This window comes from Somniosus microcephalus, chromosome 12, assembly GCF_052327205.1.
Source record: "Somniosus microcephalus isolate GS21.2 chromosome 12, FLI_Smic_1.0, whole genome shotgun sequence".
Taxonomy (NCBI): Eukaryota; Metazoa; Chordata; class Chondrichthyes; order Squaliformes; family Somniosidae; genus Somniosus; species Somniosus microcephalus.
The window spans coordinates 55,382,978-55,399,964 of NC_140998.1; the positions used below are offsets into that span (position 1 = coordinate 55,382,978).

Sequence of the window (16,987 nt, forward strand, 5' to 3'; positions counted from 1 at the left end):
GGCCACTTCCTTAAGTACCCTAGGATGTAGATTATCAGGCCCTGGGGATTTATCGGCCTTCAATCCCATCAATTTCCCTAACACCATTTCCCTACAAATACTGATTTCATTCAATTCCTCCCTCTCATTAGACCTTCTGTTCCCTGACATCTCTGGGAGGTTATTTGTGTCCTCCTTTGTGAAGACAGAACCAAAGTATGTATTTAATTGGTCACCCATTTCTTTGTTCCCCATTATAAAATCCCCTGATTCTGACTGCAAAGGACCTACGCTTGACTTCACCAATCTTTTTCTTTTCACATCTATAGAAGCTTTTACAGTCAGTTTTTATGTTCCCTGCAAGCTTACTCTCATACTCTATTTTCCCTTTCTTAATTAATCCCTTTGTCCTCCTTTGCTGAATCCTAAACTGCTCCCAATCCTCAGGTTTGCTGCTTTTTCTGGCCAATGTATATGTCCTCTCCTTGAATTTTATGCTATCCCTAATTTCCCTTGTCAGCCACAGTTGAGTCACCTTTTTTGTTTTATTTTTATGCCAAACAGGGATGAACAAATTCTGTAGTTCATCCATGCGATCTTTAAATGTTTGCCATTGCCGATCCACCGTCAACCAAAGTAACGTTCCTCAATCCATCCTAGCCAACTCGTGTCTCATACCATCGTAGTTTCCTTTATTTAAATTCAGGACCCTAGTCTCTGAGTCAAATACTTCACTCTCTGAAGAATTCGATCATATTATGATCGCTCCTCCCCAAGGGGCCTCGCACAACAAGATTGCTGATTAATCCTTTCTCATTGCATAATACCCAGTCTAAGATGGCCTGATCTCTAGTTGGTTCCTCGACATATTGGTCCAGGAAACCATCCCGTATATACTCTAGGAATTCCTCCTCCACAGTATTGTTACTAATTTGGTTAGCCCAATCTATATGTAGATTAAAGTCACCCATGATAACTGCTGTGCCTTTATTGCACGCGTCTCTAATTTCCCATTTAATGCCATCCCCAACCTCCGCATTACTGTTTGGGGGTCTGTATACAACTCCCACTAACATTTTCTGCCCCATGGTATTTCTCAGCTCTATCCATACAGATTTCACATCATCAGAGCTAATATCCTTGCTTACTATTGTGTTAATCTCCTCTTTAACCAGCAATGCTACCCCATCTCCATTTCCTTTTTGCCTGTCTTTCCTGAATATTGAATACCCCTAGCTGTTGAATTCCCAGCCTTGGTCACCATGGAGCCATGTCTCCGTAATCCCAATTATATCATATCCGTTTACATCTACTGTATTTGCGCAGCTAATTCATCCACCTTATTACGAATGCTCCTCGCATTAAGACACAAGTCTTCAGGCTTTTTTTTTTAACACTCTTAGACCTTTTAGAATGATTATTTACTGTGGCCATGTTTGATTTACACCCTTGATTTCTCTGATTGCCACTTTTGCTTTTCTCCTTCCTGTCTTTTGCTTCTATCCTTGCTTCCCTTTCCTCTGTCTCCCTGCACAGGTTCCCAACCTGCTGCCATTTTAGTTTAAACCCTCCCCAACAGTACTAGCAAACACTTCCCCCTAGGACATTGGTCCCGGTCCTGCCCAGGTGCAAACCATCCAGTTTGTACTGGTCCCACCTCCCCCAAGCATTTTTTTCCTGTAGAAAAACCAAGATCTAAATTGTATGTTGGTAAAGCATTTATTTGTAATTTATTTGCCTTCTATGATAGATTAAACGGCCTTACTTCCATGTGAAGCCATTGGAAAAAGCACAGCTAAAAAACTGGAAAGATTATCTTGACTTTGAGATAGAAAATGGAACCCTTGAACGTGTGGTGGTTTTGTTTGAGAGGTGCCTTGTCGCTTGTGCCCTTTATGAAGACTTCTGGATAAAGGCAAGTGTTTATGTTAGAACCTTACTTAAACGTTACCATTTTTTTACTTGGTACATACAGAGCAAGACCCTGAATCTGCAGCTTATACTGGAATTCTGTTTGGCTTGTAGTATTAGACTGTAATAAGGCCCAAAAAAAGTTTCAAGGGTGCCCAAAAGCTGTGAGCCTTGGACTCTCAACACTGAAATGAAGTTTGATTTGATCTCCGCTGACTTGAGTTTCCTCAAAGGGTAGGATTGCCAGGCTGTTAAATGCACTTACTGTATCCTTGGAAGTGTCATAGATTGTAGAGTTCTATCCTTCCAATGACTGGTTAAAGTCAATAATTTGAGGTCATTCAAGTTATATTTGTAATGAGTTTACCATCAAAGTACAAAAACAGTCTGTCCTTTCCAAAAGTTGATCTTGGCAGTGAAGTTGAATCAGATGAAATGGATCAACTGAACAACTAGCGCTATCATTTACTTTTATTTATTCAAAAATATCAAAACCTCAGAGTAAAATGTATTTACCAATTTATAACCTAGTCACTAGCTTAAGTCACAAGGAATGTTATTTATGAATTTTCAAATTTTTCAGTATGCTAAATACATGGAAAACCACAGTAATGAAGGTGTGCGACATGTTTACAGCAGAGCATGTACAGTTCATCTCTCAAAGAAACCCATGGTTCACTTACTTTGGGCAGCTTTTGAGGAACAGCAAGGTAAGCTACTATAAATTATCAAAATAAAACTGAATCTATACTGTTTAATTCCATTTCATATAAATCCTTTGAGTTGTGGCGATGAATTATTCACTTACGATTGTCTTTATTTTGTCATTTCTGTTTCCAGGGAACATTAATGAGGCAAGAAGAATCCTGAAAACATTGGAAGAATCTGTACCAGGGTTAGCCATGATCCGCTTAAGACGAGTGAGCCTAGAGCGTCGCCATGGAAATATAGATGAAGCAGAGTTTCTGCTACAAGATGCTATTAAAAACAGTAAAACGCCCAGTGAAGCATCTTTCTATGCTGTGAAGTTGGCCCGTCTTTTATTCAAAGTAGAGAAGAGTCTTCCCAAGGCCAGGAAGGTTCTGGTGGAAGCAATAAACTTTGATAAGGTATGATGGAAATTATTTAAAATGTAAACTTCAGCATTAAATCAGTGACTTGTGCGAACCAAGCTTGTAGAGCAGAGAAGCACACTTTAGTTCTGGTGGGGTTAAGGGGCAGCTTGTCCTGTCTGGAACCATTCTGCATTAAAATATAGTAGTAATGTTGATTTTAATGAGCTTTTTAAATATAAACCTAAGTTGCATTGGATCACATGGTGGCTGCTAAGATTCTTTACCAATCCCATGAGAGAAATACCGCTAACTCATTTGCAGTACAGAGCCACTTTCACAAGCAGCTATGTACATTCAGTTTCTCCTGCTGTGAGGCTGTTTCACCAACAGAGAAAAAAGGTGAAACACTGCATGCAGAGTTTCTTCTCCAACTTAATATGGTCAGTTCTGTACTGTTATATAATAGCCAGAGTAACTGATCCAGTATTTAAATTAAATTACAGAAAATCAGTTGGATTATGCAGACAACCAGTTTTTTGCTTTCATCAGCTGTTTATAGGGTGGAATAGCTCCACTTCTAAGTTATTTTACTATTATAAGGGGTGGATTTGAAACTTCTTTTGGTTGACTTTATATTCTCACTTTTATCCATTTCCCCCGCCCCCCCCCCCCCCCCCCCCCCAGCCCCAGATCATTGTCTCCTCCTCTCCTCCCGTTCAGTGAGGAGGAAGCTATGTTTTGAACCCAGCAGGGTTAGGCTTGCCCTTTATTTAGATTGTTGAGTACAATATTGAAATGTTAGCTGGAGTGACCAAAGGAGTACGAAGTACAATTCAAATGCTGTAAATAGGAATACTTTTGTAAGACAAATGTAGCAAGCCACACTCTGAAATATCAGCACTGTCTTAATCCCTGTTGGTTGATAATATCATCCCAAACTGAGGTTACATGCCTAATGTTCAGGAGGACAAGCTGCTAATCTTTAACCTGTTCCATGAGGAGAGAGGAACTGTTGCACCTTTCTCAAATCACCAACATATTTTCAAAAGCCTGTGTGCCTGTTGGTAGTCTTGTGGGTACTGTACTCACTGCATTTCCAATTTCCTTATTAACAAGTCACAAGGATGCAACTGCCACAGTATTTACATTTTTTTTTAATCCCTTAATTGTGATGTGCAACTTTAACAACTCTCTGAACATGAGACCTTGTGTTTTCTTTAACTGTAGTTTTTAGTTCTATCAATGGATTCCTAAAGAAACTTGTACTCTGCAAAGATTAGTATCTATTGTGGCTAGGTCAGACAACATGTATTAAACGCTGGATAAAAATGTTATGTCTTCAGTAAAATGCTTCAATATATGGCTCATTGGTAATGTGCAATATTTCTATATGAATTAGTCTTTTCATAAACACATTTGTGGGCAATTTGAACAGAACCATTTTTACTTGAGCTTTCACTTTCATCATTCCTGTGTATTTTCAGATTACCTTCTACAGTAATTTGACCCATTGGAACAGCTCTAATGGCTTTATTCTACGACCATATACCATGCTGTATACAGCTGGGTATGTTCTCTTACTCCCATCCTGTGACACAAATTGTCACCTGTTCAGAATATGTATTTTTCAAAAAAGTGCTGATTTTTATTTTCCCTCCCATTCTCCAGGCTGTCTAAGACGAGTGCAACTCCTCCAAGGAAGCCCAAGTGCACATTCTTGTCAAGACTGGGAATCCGACTCCGGATTCTGACTTGGGAGCTCACCAATTAAATGTAGTCAGTTAGTTTCTATGAAATGAGTAAAGTATTGCCATCTTTTAACTAGGTAGTATTACTGGGTTTTGCAAACATTTGGATGATGATGGTGTCGACCTGTTTTGTGATTTTTAGGAAAGCACCAAACTATATCTGAATCTGTTGGAACTTGAATACAACTCCGATCTCAAACTGAATGAGGAAAACATTCTGAATGCTTTTGACACCGCAATAAATAGCTCGATGCCGATAGAAACAAGGATAGCCTTCTCCCAGCGAAAAGTTGAATTTTTGGAGGACTTTGGCTCTGATGTGAAAAGGTGAATTTTATTTATGCTTAGACAGTAGGAAACAAGGTGATAATTCTGATTAAAACAATTTCAATATTTTTAAATTTGTTTGCTTACTTGGTGAGAAACTGGTGAGAGTAGTAATAGATAATAAAGATTTGTTGTTTTAAAACATCTGAAATTGTGGCTCTTATTGTTGACCTTGTCTTTAAATTGCATGTTTCTTTTTTTTAAATGCAAGTGGAATTTTTCAACAGAATTCTGCATTGAACTCTTTATCAGAATGTTACCTTCCCATGTAATCCATAATCTAAGGATGTTTTACAAAATAAATCACAATTTACCAGTTTGGTTTTTTAATTGGAAAAGCCTAAAATATGTAACAAGATTGAGAAAAATCCATACAATAGCTGATAATCAGAATTTCCCTTTTGGAAAAGCCTATTCAGGTATAATGACCTTTGTTTAATTTTGTCTTAAGGTGGTGTTTTTTGTGTTACTCTGTTTACATTATTCTAAAGGTATTATTTGTTAATTCATTATTGGATTGATATCCTGACTTAGCTGGCTCACCTTCATCCTCATTCTCTATTGGTTAAGTAGAGCAACACATGATCTGGAGCCTGCTGTGTGTCAGTTTACCAATACCACTTGGAAATCTGGTTAGAATACACAATAACAGGAACACACACCAGTGGCAGTGCTCTGCTTGTGATTGCCAATAAAAATACACATTTAAAGGGAGTTGCAATATTACTTTTATCATCAACAACACCAAATTTTAAAATGTTAATATATTTTGAAGTTTCTACTACAACTGTCTCTGCATGGAACAGGACTAAAGCATTAGCTACATTTTCATATCAGCAGTGTATTCAGTTCCAACCATATACATTCAAGTTCCGAACAACCAAATTAAACCTGGTGTTTCAGTTTATTAAATCTAGTACAAAGTATGCTGCTGAAGAGAGCAAGTCGGGAATATTATGTAAACATGCCATGGACCCACACATTATACTTTCAGATCTCTTGTATTAAGTTAGGGCTGCTATTTCCCTTTAGGCTTAGACCATGGGCTATCCATGTCAGTTAGTACACTGAGAGGTGTTGAATTAACTACCTGAGAAATGCATGGGTACAGCAGCCTGGTGATTATGGTACTGGACTAGCATAAATGGCAAGTTGTGAAATTACATTCAATAAATCTGGTAATGTGGGATGGCGCCAGAAAATATTGCCATGAAATGCCGGACTGTCATAAAAACCCAACTGGGTTCAGGGAAGAGAACCTGCTACCCCTACCCGAATCAAACATGTGACCCCAGTTCCACATTATGTGGTTGACTTTTGATGTCTTTACAGTACCTAGGGATAGCCAATAAATACTACCTTAATGTTTTTTTTTTTTAATTTCCAGTTTTAGATTAGTCATGGTGTATACATCAGTACCCAGACAAAATAGAGAATAGAACTACTTGCTGATATTTATACTTTTAAGTACTATGATTTTATGTTTCAAAATCAAAACAAATAAACATTAATGACTATATCATATGGAAATTGTTCAAGCTGTATGCAGCAGTAGCATCATGGTGTTTAGTGGTAACTAGTAAAGAATCATTCATTTCAGGCATTGATAGTGAGAGATATATGCAGCTTACCTACAATATTTTATGTAACCCCAATTTACTTCACAATATGATTTAAGTGGAGTTGTAATTATTAGATAGGATGAAATGTGTGCATTTTGGTATTCTGAGGGAGGAATAATGTATCTATTGAGCAGTGAATGTGGTTGTTGGAAGATGCAAAAACATTTTGAAGCAGGCATCAACTTTCAAGCAACTATTTGTCAGTTTTTCTGTCTTAATCAGCTTGAATAATTCCTTTTAATAGAATGACACTAATGATAGCCTTTGGCCTGTTTCTAGTGATCTAGCATGTGATGTATTTTTGAGCATCAAATTATTACACACAAGTATTTTTGAAATCTTTGTCCAGCAACCGCCATTAATTGTGTTCTATATCCTAGACTCATGGTGGCTTATGATGATCATCAAAAACTTTTAAAAGAGCAGGAGTCATCTAAAAGAAAGGCAGAAAATGGGCAAGTAGCTTTTTTTTTATGAATATATAAACAGCAATGGATCAAGAGTTGATTGAGGAACCCCAAGGTATTTGTGGTAAATGGTCATCCTTCATTGTAAATGTTTTGTTTCCTTGATGAGTCTTCTCTTTCCTATGTACTCCATTGTAAAATTTGGGTTTTATTGCTTGCAGCCAAAAATGGTATGATCAGTTGATCTATACTTAAAATGACAGTATGTTGGATCATCAGCCCACTGTCATAAAGTGGTAGGACACCAATTCACATTTGAAGTTCCTTATACATAGTGTTTGGTGCTTAGGATCTGAGGATTCCCCAAAAGGAGAGTTGCCCTAGGCTGCACTAATGCACCTTGCAGTGGCTCACAGAACATAGGAACAGGAGTAGGCCATTCAGCCCCTTGAACCTGTTTCTGGCATTCAATTAGATCATAGCTGATTTGCATCTTAACTCCATTTACCCACCTTGGTTCCACCAGAAGTGCCATTAGTAGAGGCCTAAGAGTAGGTTACTCACTGTATGTGCTGGCAAGGGACCAAGAACATAAGAAATGGGAGCAGGAGTAGGCCATTTGGCCCTTGGAGCCTGCTCTGCCATTTAATGAGATCATGGCTGATCTTCTGCCTCCACTCCATTCACCGGCCCTATCGCCAATAAGAACATAAAAGAGAAAGGGAAGAATTTATTAAAATTTAGATTTCCACATTTAATGTTTTTTTGACGTATAAACTATTCATTTCACACGGTGAAGTCTGTGGGGTGGGGGTGGGGGGGGGGGGGGGGGGGAAGAGGGAGAGTGTGGCCGCATTTATAAATTTATTTTTAGTCATCTCTGTGGGGAGTGGGACCACTGGGTTGCACCTCAATTATTTTTGTACAAACCTACCCCACCCCAGGATGGGCACTAGGACAATAGTTTGAAAAATATTTTAAAGGCCACACAGTAGGGGTGGGGGGGGGTGCACGGGCTCAATTTGTAATTTTTTGAGCTGGTAAAGGCGGAGTAGGCAGCGGGTCTGAATGGAGCCACAATAAACGAGCAGTGAGGCCAAAGTGCCAAGCTGGCATAAGTAAGGAGTGAATTTCGGCCGCAGAGTTTTCTTTTTAATGGGGAGTAGGAAATTTTGAACCGAGTAAGGTCAAGTGGGGCATCCATAAGCAGGAAAGGTTGGTAGAGCATGGAGCAGCCATTAGTGCCAACTACTGGGGTGGCTGTAAAGGTCAGAGGCCAAGTGGGGAGTGGGTTGGCTGGGGTTGCCTTAATCGCAAGCCAGGATGTGGGGAGCAGTTATTAATATGCACCGGGACTGCTCTAACTGCCACTGAGAAGCAGAAGCACCTTTAAAATCCAAGTGGTGAGCATGGGAACAGAGCCGCCATAACCATGGCCAACTGGGAAGTGAGGGTGCAATGCCAATCATAAAGGCTGGGATGAAGGCAGCCATTGGCTGTGCATTGGGGGGAGGGGGGGTGTTAGGCTGGAGAAGAGCCATAGGGCAGAGCAAGGCCTGAGACCACCATGGACCAATGTTGATGTTATCCTTTTATTCTGTTTTGTCTGGATTGAAATCTCGGCGCAGAGTTGAAATGGTGTTCTAACTTTGCCATCCAGTCCAACAAGATTGAGGTTTAAATATGTCTGTAATTTTACTTTATTACCATAGAACAATCCTCCTTGTAATTTTTGAACGAAAAGTATTTTTTTAGTTTTTCTGTGACCTAATATGGTTGTCTTAGAATTTTCACAACAAATGTCTTCCATTTAAATAAATATGTTGCTGTGGAATGAAGTGCATTTAATATATATGTCTAAATGTGACAGGTCAGAAGAGCCAGAGGAGAAAAAGCAAAGGAGTGATGCAACATTAGCATCTACCCAGCTGATGAGTGGGGACTTGCAGGCTAATCAGGCTGCATATAACTACAATGCTTGGTATCAGGTGGGTAGTTTCTGCTCAAATTACAGATTATCAACAAAAAAATTGCTGTAAAACTGAGAATCATAAAACTCATTTCTGATTTCTTTGGAAGATTATTGAATTTCCTTATCCAGTTTGGTATTTTATTAATGCATATCTGATGCTCCATTTTGTAAAAAAAGAATTCTAATTTAAATATTGTCTTGGATCGAGTTTTCAGATGTTTAATTTGTGCAGCTGTGCATGTTCAGTCTGCTTAGCTGGACACTTCTACTGCAGAACAGCACTAAGGTCTGCTCAGGTGTGACTTCCCTCAAATTCACCTGTAAGGGGATGCTTCCCATCAGCATAGCTCAGGCTGGGAATTGAATAGAGCAAATATTCAATCTACGATAGTGCAGTGATCCATAGAGACCAGGAAGGTCTCTGATGTATCTTTTTGGTCTGTGCGACGTTATCTGATCTCAAGTGGGATGGTGATGAGGATGCTAAAGTTGCTTTGACATCCTTGAACTATGAAAATGGAGGGGGAAAAGTCACCCAGTATTCCCATTCCCAATTACTATTCCGTCTGGAAAATGCACCCGTATGTGTATTACATGAGGACTGGATCGGGTCAGTTGTAATGTTCCCATGGTTGGGTAGTCTACGGATTCTCACTGTCCAGGCGCATACTTGAAAATTACCATTTGGAGTGTAGTTCCATGGATTCCAGTTGCTTTTGCATACCTCATCCAAAAGGAGGTACAGGTTGAGCGCCCAAAGTCCAGAATCCGGACGCCCTGTCAAACCGCAACCTTGGCCCAGGCATTTCCGGACTCGAACGTGTTTCTGATGTACGAAGTCCGGAAACGCCCGAGCCCAGGTTGCGATATTTCCGGACTTCGGACATCAGAAACACGTTCCGAAGTCCGGAAAAACACACAAACTGGCTCGGCCTCGGTCCCGAGGTTGCCGGATTCGGGTCGCTCGACCTGTACCACTTTCAGGAGGAGCAAAATTAGTGTTTCCAAAAAGTACAATGTTCCTCTTGTACTTTTCAGGTTTTGATTTTTCAGCATGTATAAAGGCAAGCAGTTAAAAGTTCACTTGTCCTATATCCATTTGATCAGTTTTCTGCTCACAGCCTTTATTTGAAAATAAAATTAGGATAGAAAATTATGTCTACCAATTCCACCTATAATGTGTGGATTAGTAATCTGAATGCAAAAATGTATGTTCCTTCTAAGCAACCAACCTGGTTTGATGATGATGTGTAGTAGAGCGTGTTAGGACCAGTACCTAAAAGTGAGGTGCCACCTGGTGACGGTACAACAGCACTATATATATGATAAACCGAAAAAGAAGCATGCTATTGATAGAGCTAAGGAATCCCACAATCAATGGCTCAGGTCAAAGTTCTGCAGCACTGCCACATCCAGTTGTGAATGGTGGTGGACAATGAAACTGTTAATGGGAGGAGGATGCTTCATGAACATCCCCATCCTCAACAATATCCGAGTCCAGCATATGAGTGCAAAAGACAAGGCTGAAGCATTTGCAACTATCTTCAGCCAGAAGTGCTGAGTGAATGATCCATCTCCACCTCCTCTTGAGGTTGTCACTATCATGGTGTCAGTCTTCAGCAAATTCGATTCACTCCTCGTGATAGCAAGAAATAGTTGAGTGCACCGGACACAGCAAAGGCAATGGGCCCCAACAGCTTCCTGGCTGTATTGCTGATGATCTGTGCTCCAGAACTAGCCACTCTCGTAGCCAAGCTGTTCCAGTAATTACAACACTGGCATCTACCCGATAGTGTAGGCAGTTGTCCAGACTTGTGCTATCCACAAAAAGCAGGACACATCCAACCTGGCCAATTACCATCCTATCAGCCTACTTCCAATCGTCAGCAAAGTGATGGAAGGAGCTGTCAGTACACCTATTAAGCGGCACTTACTGACCAATAACCTGCTCACCGATGCTGTGTTTGGGTTCAACCAGGACCACTTGGTTCCAGACCTTATTACAACCTTAGCCTAAATATAGACATTAACAGAATGTGGCACCAAGGAGCTGTAGTAAAACTGAAGTCCGTGCGGATCAGGGAGGAAGCTCTCCAGTGGCTGGAGTCGTACCTGGCACAAAGGAAGGTGGTAGTATTTGTTGAAGCCCATCATCTCAGACCAGAACAGTGTTGCAGGAGTATCTGAGGGCAGCATCTCAGACCCAACTATCTTCAGCTGCTTCATCCATGACCTTCCCCATCATAAGGTCAGAAGTGTAGCTGTTTGCTAATTTCATGGTGTTCAGCTCTATTTGCAATTCCTCACATAATGAAGCAGTCCATGCTCATGTGTAACAAGACCAGGACAACCTCCAGGCTTGGGCTGATAAGTGGCAAGTAACATTCGCACACAAGAGCCAAGCAATGACCATCACAACAGAGCCTAACCACCCCTCGACATTCAGTGCATTGCCATGTCCCCCAGTACCAACATCCTGGGGGGGTCACCATTGACTAGAAACTCAACGCGACCAGCCACAAATGCCGTGGCTACTAGAGCAGATCAAAGACTGGTTATGCTGTGGTGAGTGGGTCACCTCCTGACTCTCCAACCACCTACAAGGTACAAGTCAGGAGTGTATTGAAATGCTCTTCACTTGCCTGGATGGGTGGAACTACAGCAACATTTGAAGCTCGATACCATCCAGACAAAGTAGTCCACTTGATCAGCACCTCATCCACTAGCCTAAACAGCCACCCTCTCTACCACCATCACTGTACCATGGCTGCCTATGTACTATCTACATGATGCACTGCAGCAGCTCACCTAGGCTTCTTCCGCAGCATCTCCCAAACCCACGACCTCCACCAAATAGAAGGATAAAGGCAGTAGGTGCATGGGAACACTGTCATCTCCAAAGTTTCTCCCCCCGCCCCCCAAGTCACAAACCATCCTGACTTTGAGATATATTGTCGTCCCTTTGTCATCGCTGGATCAAAATCCAGGCACTCTGTACCTAATATGACTGGGAGCACCTTCACCATGTGGACTGTAGCGGTTCAAGAAGGTGGCTCAGCACCACTTTCTCAGAGCAACTTGCAGTAAGCAATAAATGCCAGTCTTGCCAGCTGTACCCAAATCCTGAGAATTAAAAAAAATTATTCACCCTCATTTTATAATACTGTCATGAGAATGCTAGATACTGGTTACCATATTTTTCCACGTTCTTTTTCGTGCTATGTTATCATACACATCTCAACACTACTCGATGTCAAAAGAATTGGGAACCTATGTGAAGTAGGAAAGGAAGCATTTGGTGGACTGGGTATCATTGAGTTGGATGCTGACTTTTCAACTCGATCACCTGGGTTCAGATCCAGTCCATATGCTGGAATGGAAGTCTGCTGGCTCTGAGTCTTGCACAACATTAGCTTTGGTTACCTGTCCAATATCTAATAATCATAGGCCTGCACAAACTTCACCTAATTCAATACTATTTGACATTCAGGCCACAGAACAGCTGACTGGTGTGGGAAAGGGTAAAATATCACATTGGAGCAGTAGAGGTGCTCTTCTAAAGTTGGGGCTGCAGCACGGCAAAGTAAAAGGAGCTTTTATTTACTTGACCTGGAAGTACGTAATGTTGACACTGGGAGCCCTAAATGGTATGATCACCATGACAAACATTTTTTAAAGTTTTTTTTTAAAACAAAAGTTTGTTTACAAGCCTCTCTGTACTATATATTTAACCAGTTTTTGTTGTCTTCTCCAACAGTACAATTATCCAACTCCCTGGAACTATGGGCAGTATTACCCACCTCCTCCTACCTAATTTGCTGGAATTTCTTGCAGGACTGAAGTGTTTCCTTTCGTTTTAGAAGTAAAAAGTGGAAAATATTGCATTTTAATGGATAAGTTATCCAAGACTTGTGAAATTATTTTTTTTGAAGGAATAAAACTGGGGAAAAGTTGTTTACTGCAAAATATTTGAGGTCAGGCATGGTTTGTGTTCAAAAACATTTTGAATTCTCTATCTTTTTGAATGATATAAAAAAAAAAAATTAAAAAAAATCTCTTCATACTTTTAATTTGTTAATAGGCAAATAAATTTTTTAAATGCTGCAGAGCACTATTGATGGTATAGTTTCTTAACTGGCAATTTCATGCAAACAGAATTTTGAAAAATTGCTGAGAAAATATGTAACAAAGTTTTAAAGTACAACTAGTACACTTGTAATTCTGAGAGAGGTTAACTTCAAAGAAGTATTTTGCTTTTTGTATTTAATTAAAATATACCTACACATCTGAGAGACCTGACTTTTCATACCTAAAAGTCAATGATACCTCCTGCTTTGTGGAAGTATCCAGTAATTATTTTAAACCGATTTATGTAATGGGATCTTGAGGATCCGTTCCCGACTACACTAAACTGAAAGTGAGTTGCTACGTGGTTCCAGTCTGTTCAACATTAAACATAGAGCTGCCTCTTGTAAATGCACTTGTTCTAATTTAAGATGCAATTTTATTAAACAATAGCTATATCAGCTAATAAGCAGCAAGTGTGAAAGAGGTGGTATTGCACACATACCATTTAGAGGCTTTTATTTTTGAGCATTCCTTTTTCTAAAAAAACTGTCACAGAACATGAAACTTGACACATTCAAAAAATAAAATGACTTCCCATTAAGTATGTAAGGGCAGCAAGAGGATATAGATTCAAGATGGAGAGCAGCAAGTTTAAGACAAGACACTGGGATTTATTTTGTTTTTAGATCAACAGCTAGGTTGTCAGGAACAGACTTTGAGGATAGAACTGTGGACTTATTTAAGAAACAGCTAGATATTGTGAGGGGGCGATAAACAGACTGGTATTGTGGAAGAATGAAATTCAAATGAGCCAAAGGATTTTCTTGATTCAAGCCTCTTCTAATATAAATCAGAGTTTTACCGAGCTCAATTCTTGATTTAGTAGGTTTGCTCTGTGTGTTCCACTTCGACATCTACAAGACTTACATTGCCAATGCAATCTTACAGTTGTAAAGGGAGAAAGTATGATGTCAAAAGATGAGCATTTCCGAGTAAAACTGGCCACCTGAAAGTAGGTCACACCAAGCACTCCAGAAAGTTGGTAATATCCGAGCTGTGTTCCTATTCTGATTCATATAAAATCAGAGTTCATGCATCCTTTCACAATCACTCCTGCAGTCCTCTAATGAAGTGAAACAATCAGCTGGTATATTTGAAATATTATTCTTCCTTGTTGCTGCCTCTGAATCACACATGGCTCAGTATCACTATTAGCCATATTCCAGGGTTATTAATATTTCAGCTACTGATGACTAATCCAACCTAAACTTTACAGCTAGAAAAAAATATTAGTGAATTTTATCCATCTACTTTTGGGGACTAATTTTGTTTGTGGAAAAGGCATCCATTTTATAGCCTATCCTTTTTGCCAGTAATCTACATCTGTTTTCTCATTGGGACTTGTGCACCATGGTGATAATGCTGCTGGGTGACGTGGAAGTAAATCATTTGTTTAAAAAAAAGTTGTACTTTTTACTAAATTTACACGGTATGTAACAGAATATGCATAGCATTGACAAATTGTGGTTAAGAGGGAAAAATTAGTGCGTTCCAATTGTTTACTACAGTCTTTAAGAAATTAACTTTCAATGTCTAGATAGCACTTCAACAGGCAGTTGCAAAGTTGATTCTACTGAGGAAAAAATAAAACTTCTGTTGACTTAATTCTATAAAAAAGTAACTGCAGCACTAAAGAATGTAATCAATACCTATCTTGAAAGAGGACTTGAATGTATGGGGTTAGTTGCATCTAAGAATGATACAGCACAGAAGGAGTCCAGTCGGCCCATCGTGCATGTACCAGCTCTTTGGTAGAGCTATCCAATTAGTGCCACTCCCCTGCTCTTTCCCCATAGCCCTGTTTTTTTTTTTTCCTTCAAGTATTTATCCAAATCCCTTTTGAAAGTTACAGTTGAATCTGCTTTCAGGTAGTGCATTCCAGATCACAGCAATTTGCTGTGTGTGTGTTTATATAAAAAAAAAGTTTCCTCATGTCTCCTCTGGTTCTTTTGCCACCTTAAATCAGTGTCCTCTGGTTATCAACCCTTCTGCCACTGGAAATAGTTTCTTATTTATTCTATCAAAATGGTTCATGATTTTAAACACCTATCAAATCTCCTTTTAAGCCTTCTCTGCTCTAAAGAGAACACCAGCTTCTGGCAGTAAGGTACTGTCTTGGATAGAGAATTGGTTGGCAGACAGGAAGCAAAGAGTTGGAATAAATGGGTCTTTTTCCGAGTGGCAGGCAGTGACTAGTGGGGTACCGCAGGGATCGGTGCTAGGACCCCAGCTAGTCACAATATATATAAATGATCTAGACGAGGGAACTAGATGTAATCTCTCCAAGTTTGCAGACGACACAAAGCTGGGTGGGTGGGTGTGTGTGTGTGCTGTGAGGAGGATGCAGAGAAACTCCAGTATGAGTTGGACAGGTTGGGTGATTGGGCAGATGCAGTATAATGTGAATAAATGCGAGGTTATCCACTTTGGTGGCAAAAACAGGAAGACAGATTATTATCTGAACGGCAATAGATTGGGAGAAGGGGAAGTGCAACGAGACCTGGGTGTCCTTGTGCACCAGTCGCTGAAGGTAAGCATGCAGGTGCAGCAGGCGGTTAAAAGGGCAAATGGTATGTTGGCCTTTGTAGCAAGAGGATTTGAGTACAGGAGCAAGGATGTCTTGCTGCAGTTGTACAGGGCCTTGGTGAGACCACACCTTGAGTATTGTGTGTAGTTTTGGTCGCCTTATCGGAGGAAGGATGTTCTTGCCATGGAGAGAGTGGAGTGACGATTCACCAGACTGATACCTGGGATGGCAGGAATGACCTATGGGGAGAGATTGGGTCGATTAGGCTTATATTCGCTAGAGTTTAGAAGAATGAGAGGGGATCTCATTGAAACTTATAAAATTCTAACAAGACTAGATGCAGGAAGGATGTTCCTGATGGCGGGGGAGTCCAGAACCAGGGGTCACAGTCTAAAGATAAGGGGTAAGCCATTTAGCACTCAGATGAGGAGGAATTTTTTCACCCAGAGAGTGGTGAACCTGTGGAATTCTCTACCACACAAGGCAGTTGAGGCCAATTCATTAAATATATTCACGAAGGAGTTAGATATATTTCTTAAGGCTAAAGGGATATGGGGAGAAAGCAGGGACAGGGTACTGAATTTGGATGATCAGCCATGATCTCATTAAATGGCGGAACAGGCTCGAGGGGCCGAATGGCCTACTGCTCCTATCTTCTATGTTTCACTTTCTCCGCATAACTGAAGTGTGGTGCCCAGATTTGAACACAATACTCCAGCTGAGGCCTAACCAGTGTTTTATAATTTTAAGCATAACTTCCTTGCTTTTGTATTCTATGCCTCTATTAATAAAGCCAATGATTCCACCTGCATTTTAACAGCCTTCTCAACTTGTCCTGCCACCTTCAAAGATTTGTGTACATACATGTCTCTTCCTCATTGTTCCGACTAAAATGTATCACTTCACACATCTCTGCATTAAATTTGTGTCTGCCCATTTTACCAGTTTGTCTGTCCTGAAGTCTGTTACTGTCCTCATTGTTTGCTACAATTCCGAGTTTTGTGTCATCTGCAAACTTTGAAATTATGCTCTGCGCCCAAGTTCAGTTCATTGATGTATATCAAAAAGAGCAGTGGTCCTAATAACACCCCCTGGAGAATACCACTGTATACTTCCCTCCAATCTGAAAAACAACCATTCACCACTACTCTCTGCTTTCTGTCTGTTGGCTGATTTCATAACATCACTTGCTTTAATTTTGCTAATGAGTCAATTATGCATGTTATCTGGTTCCTAAATTATGTAATTTAAATGTGGTAGAAAAATCTGCAACCAATTCAGAAAAAGTTCTGAGAAATTGCTCTCCCTACG

At 40.2% G+C, this 16,987-nt stretch overlaps 1 protein-coding gene across 8 annotated transcripts in view; it reads left to right on the forward strand.

Annotated features, from left to right (window-relative positions):
• The window catches only part of LOC147109207 (pre-mRNA-processing factor 39-like), a 51,925-nt gene extending 35,438 nt beyond the window's left edge, over positions 1 to 16,487 (forward strand). For 4 of the 8 annotated variants that reach the window (XM_086002905.1, XM_086002906.1, XM_086002911.1 and 1 more), the window contains 8 exons: positions 1,730 to 1,894; positions 2,474 to 2,600; positions 2,731 to 2,999; positions 4,836 to 5,020; positions 7,023 to 7,097; positions 8,920 to 9,037; positions 12,512 to 12,668; positions 12,779 to 16,487. In XM_086002905.1, coding sequence (XP_085859031.1) covers positions 1,730 to 1,894; positions 2,474 to 2,600; positions 2,731 to 2,999; positions 4,836 to 5,020; positions 7,023 to 7,097; positions 8,920 to 9,037; positions 12,512 to 12,668; positions 12,779 to 12,861 — 1,179 coding nt within the window. In that variant the 3' untranslated portion in view covers positions 12,862 to 16,487. Of the gene's footprint in view, positions 1 to 1,729; positions 1,895 to 2,473; positions 2,601 to 2,730; positions 3,000 to 4,429; positions 4,513 to 4,613; positions 4,722 to 4,835; positions 5,021 to 7,022; positions 7,098 to 8,919; positions 9,038 to 12,511; positions 12,669 to 12,778 lie in introns of those variants that run through there. The other 4 variants (XM_086002907.1, XM_086002909.1, XM_086002908.1 and 1 more) reach the window with 4 other exon arrangements.
• The last annotated feature ends 500 nt before the right edge of the window (positions 16,488 to 16,987 follow it).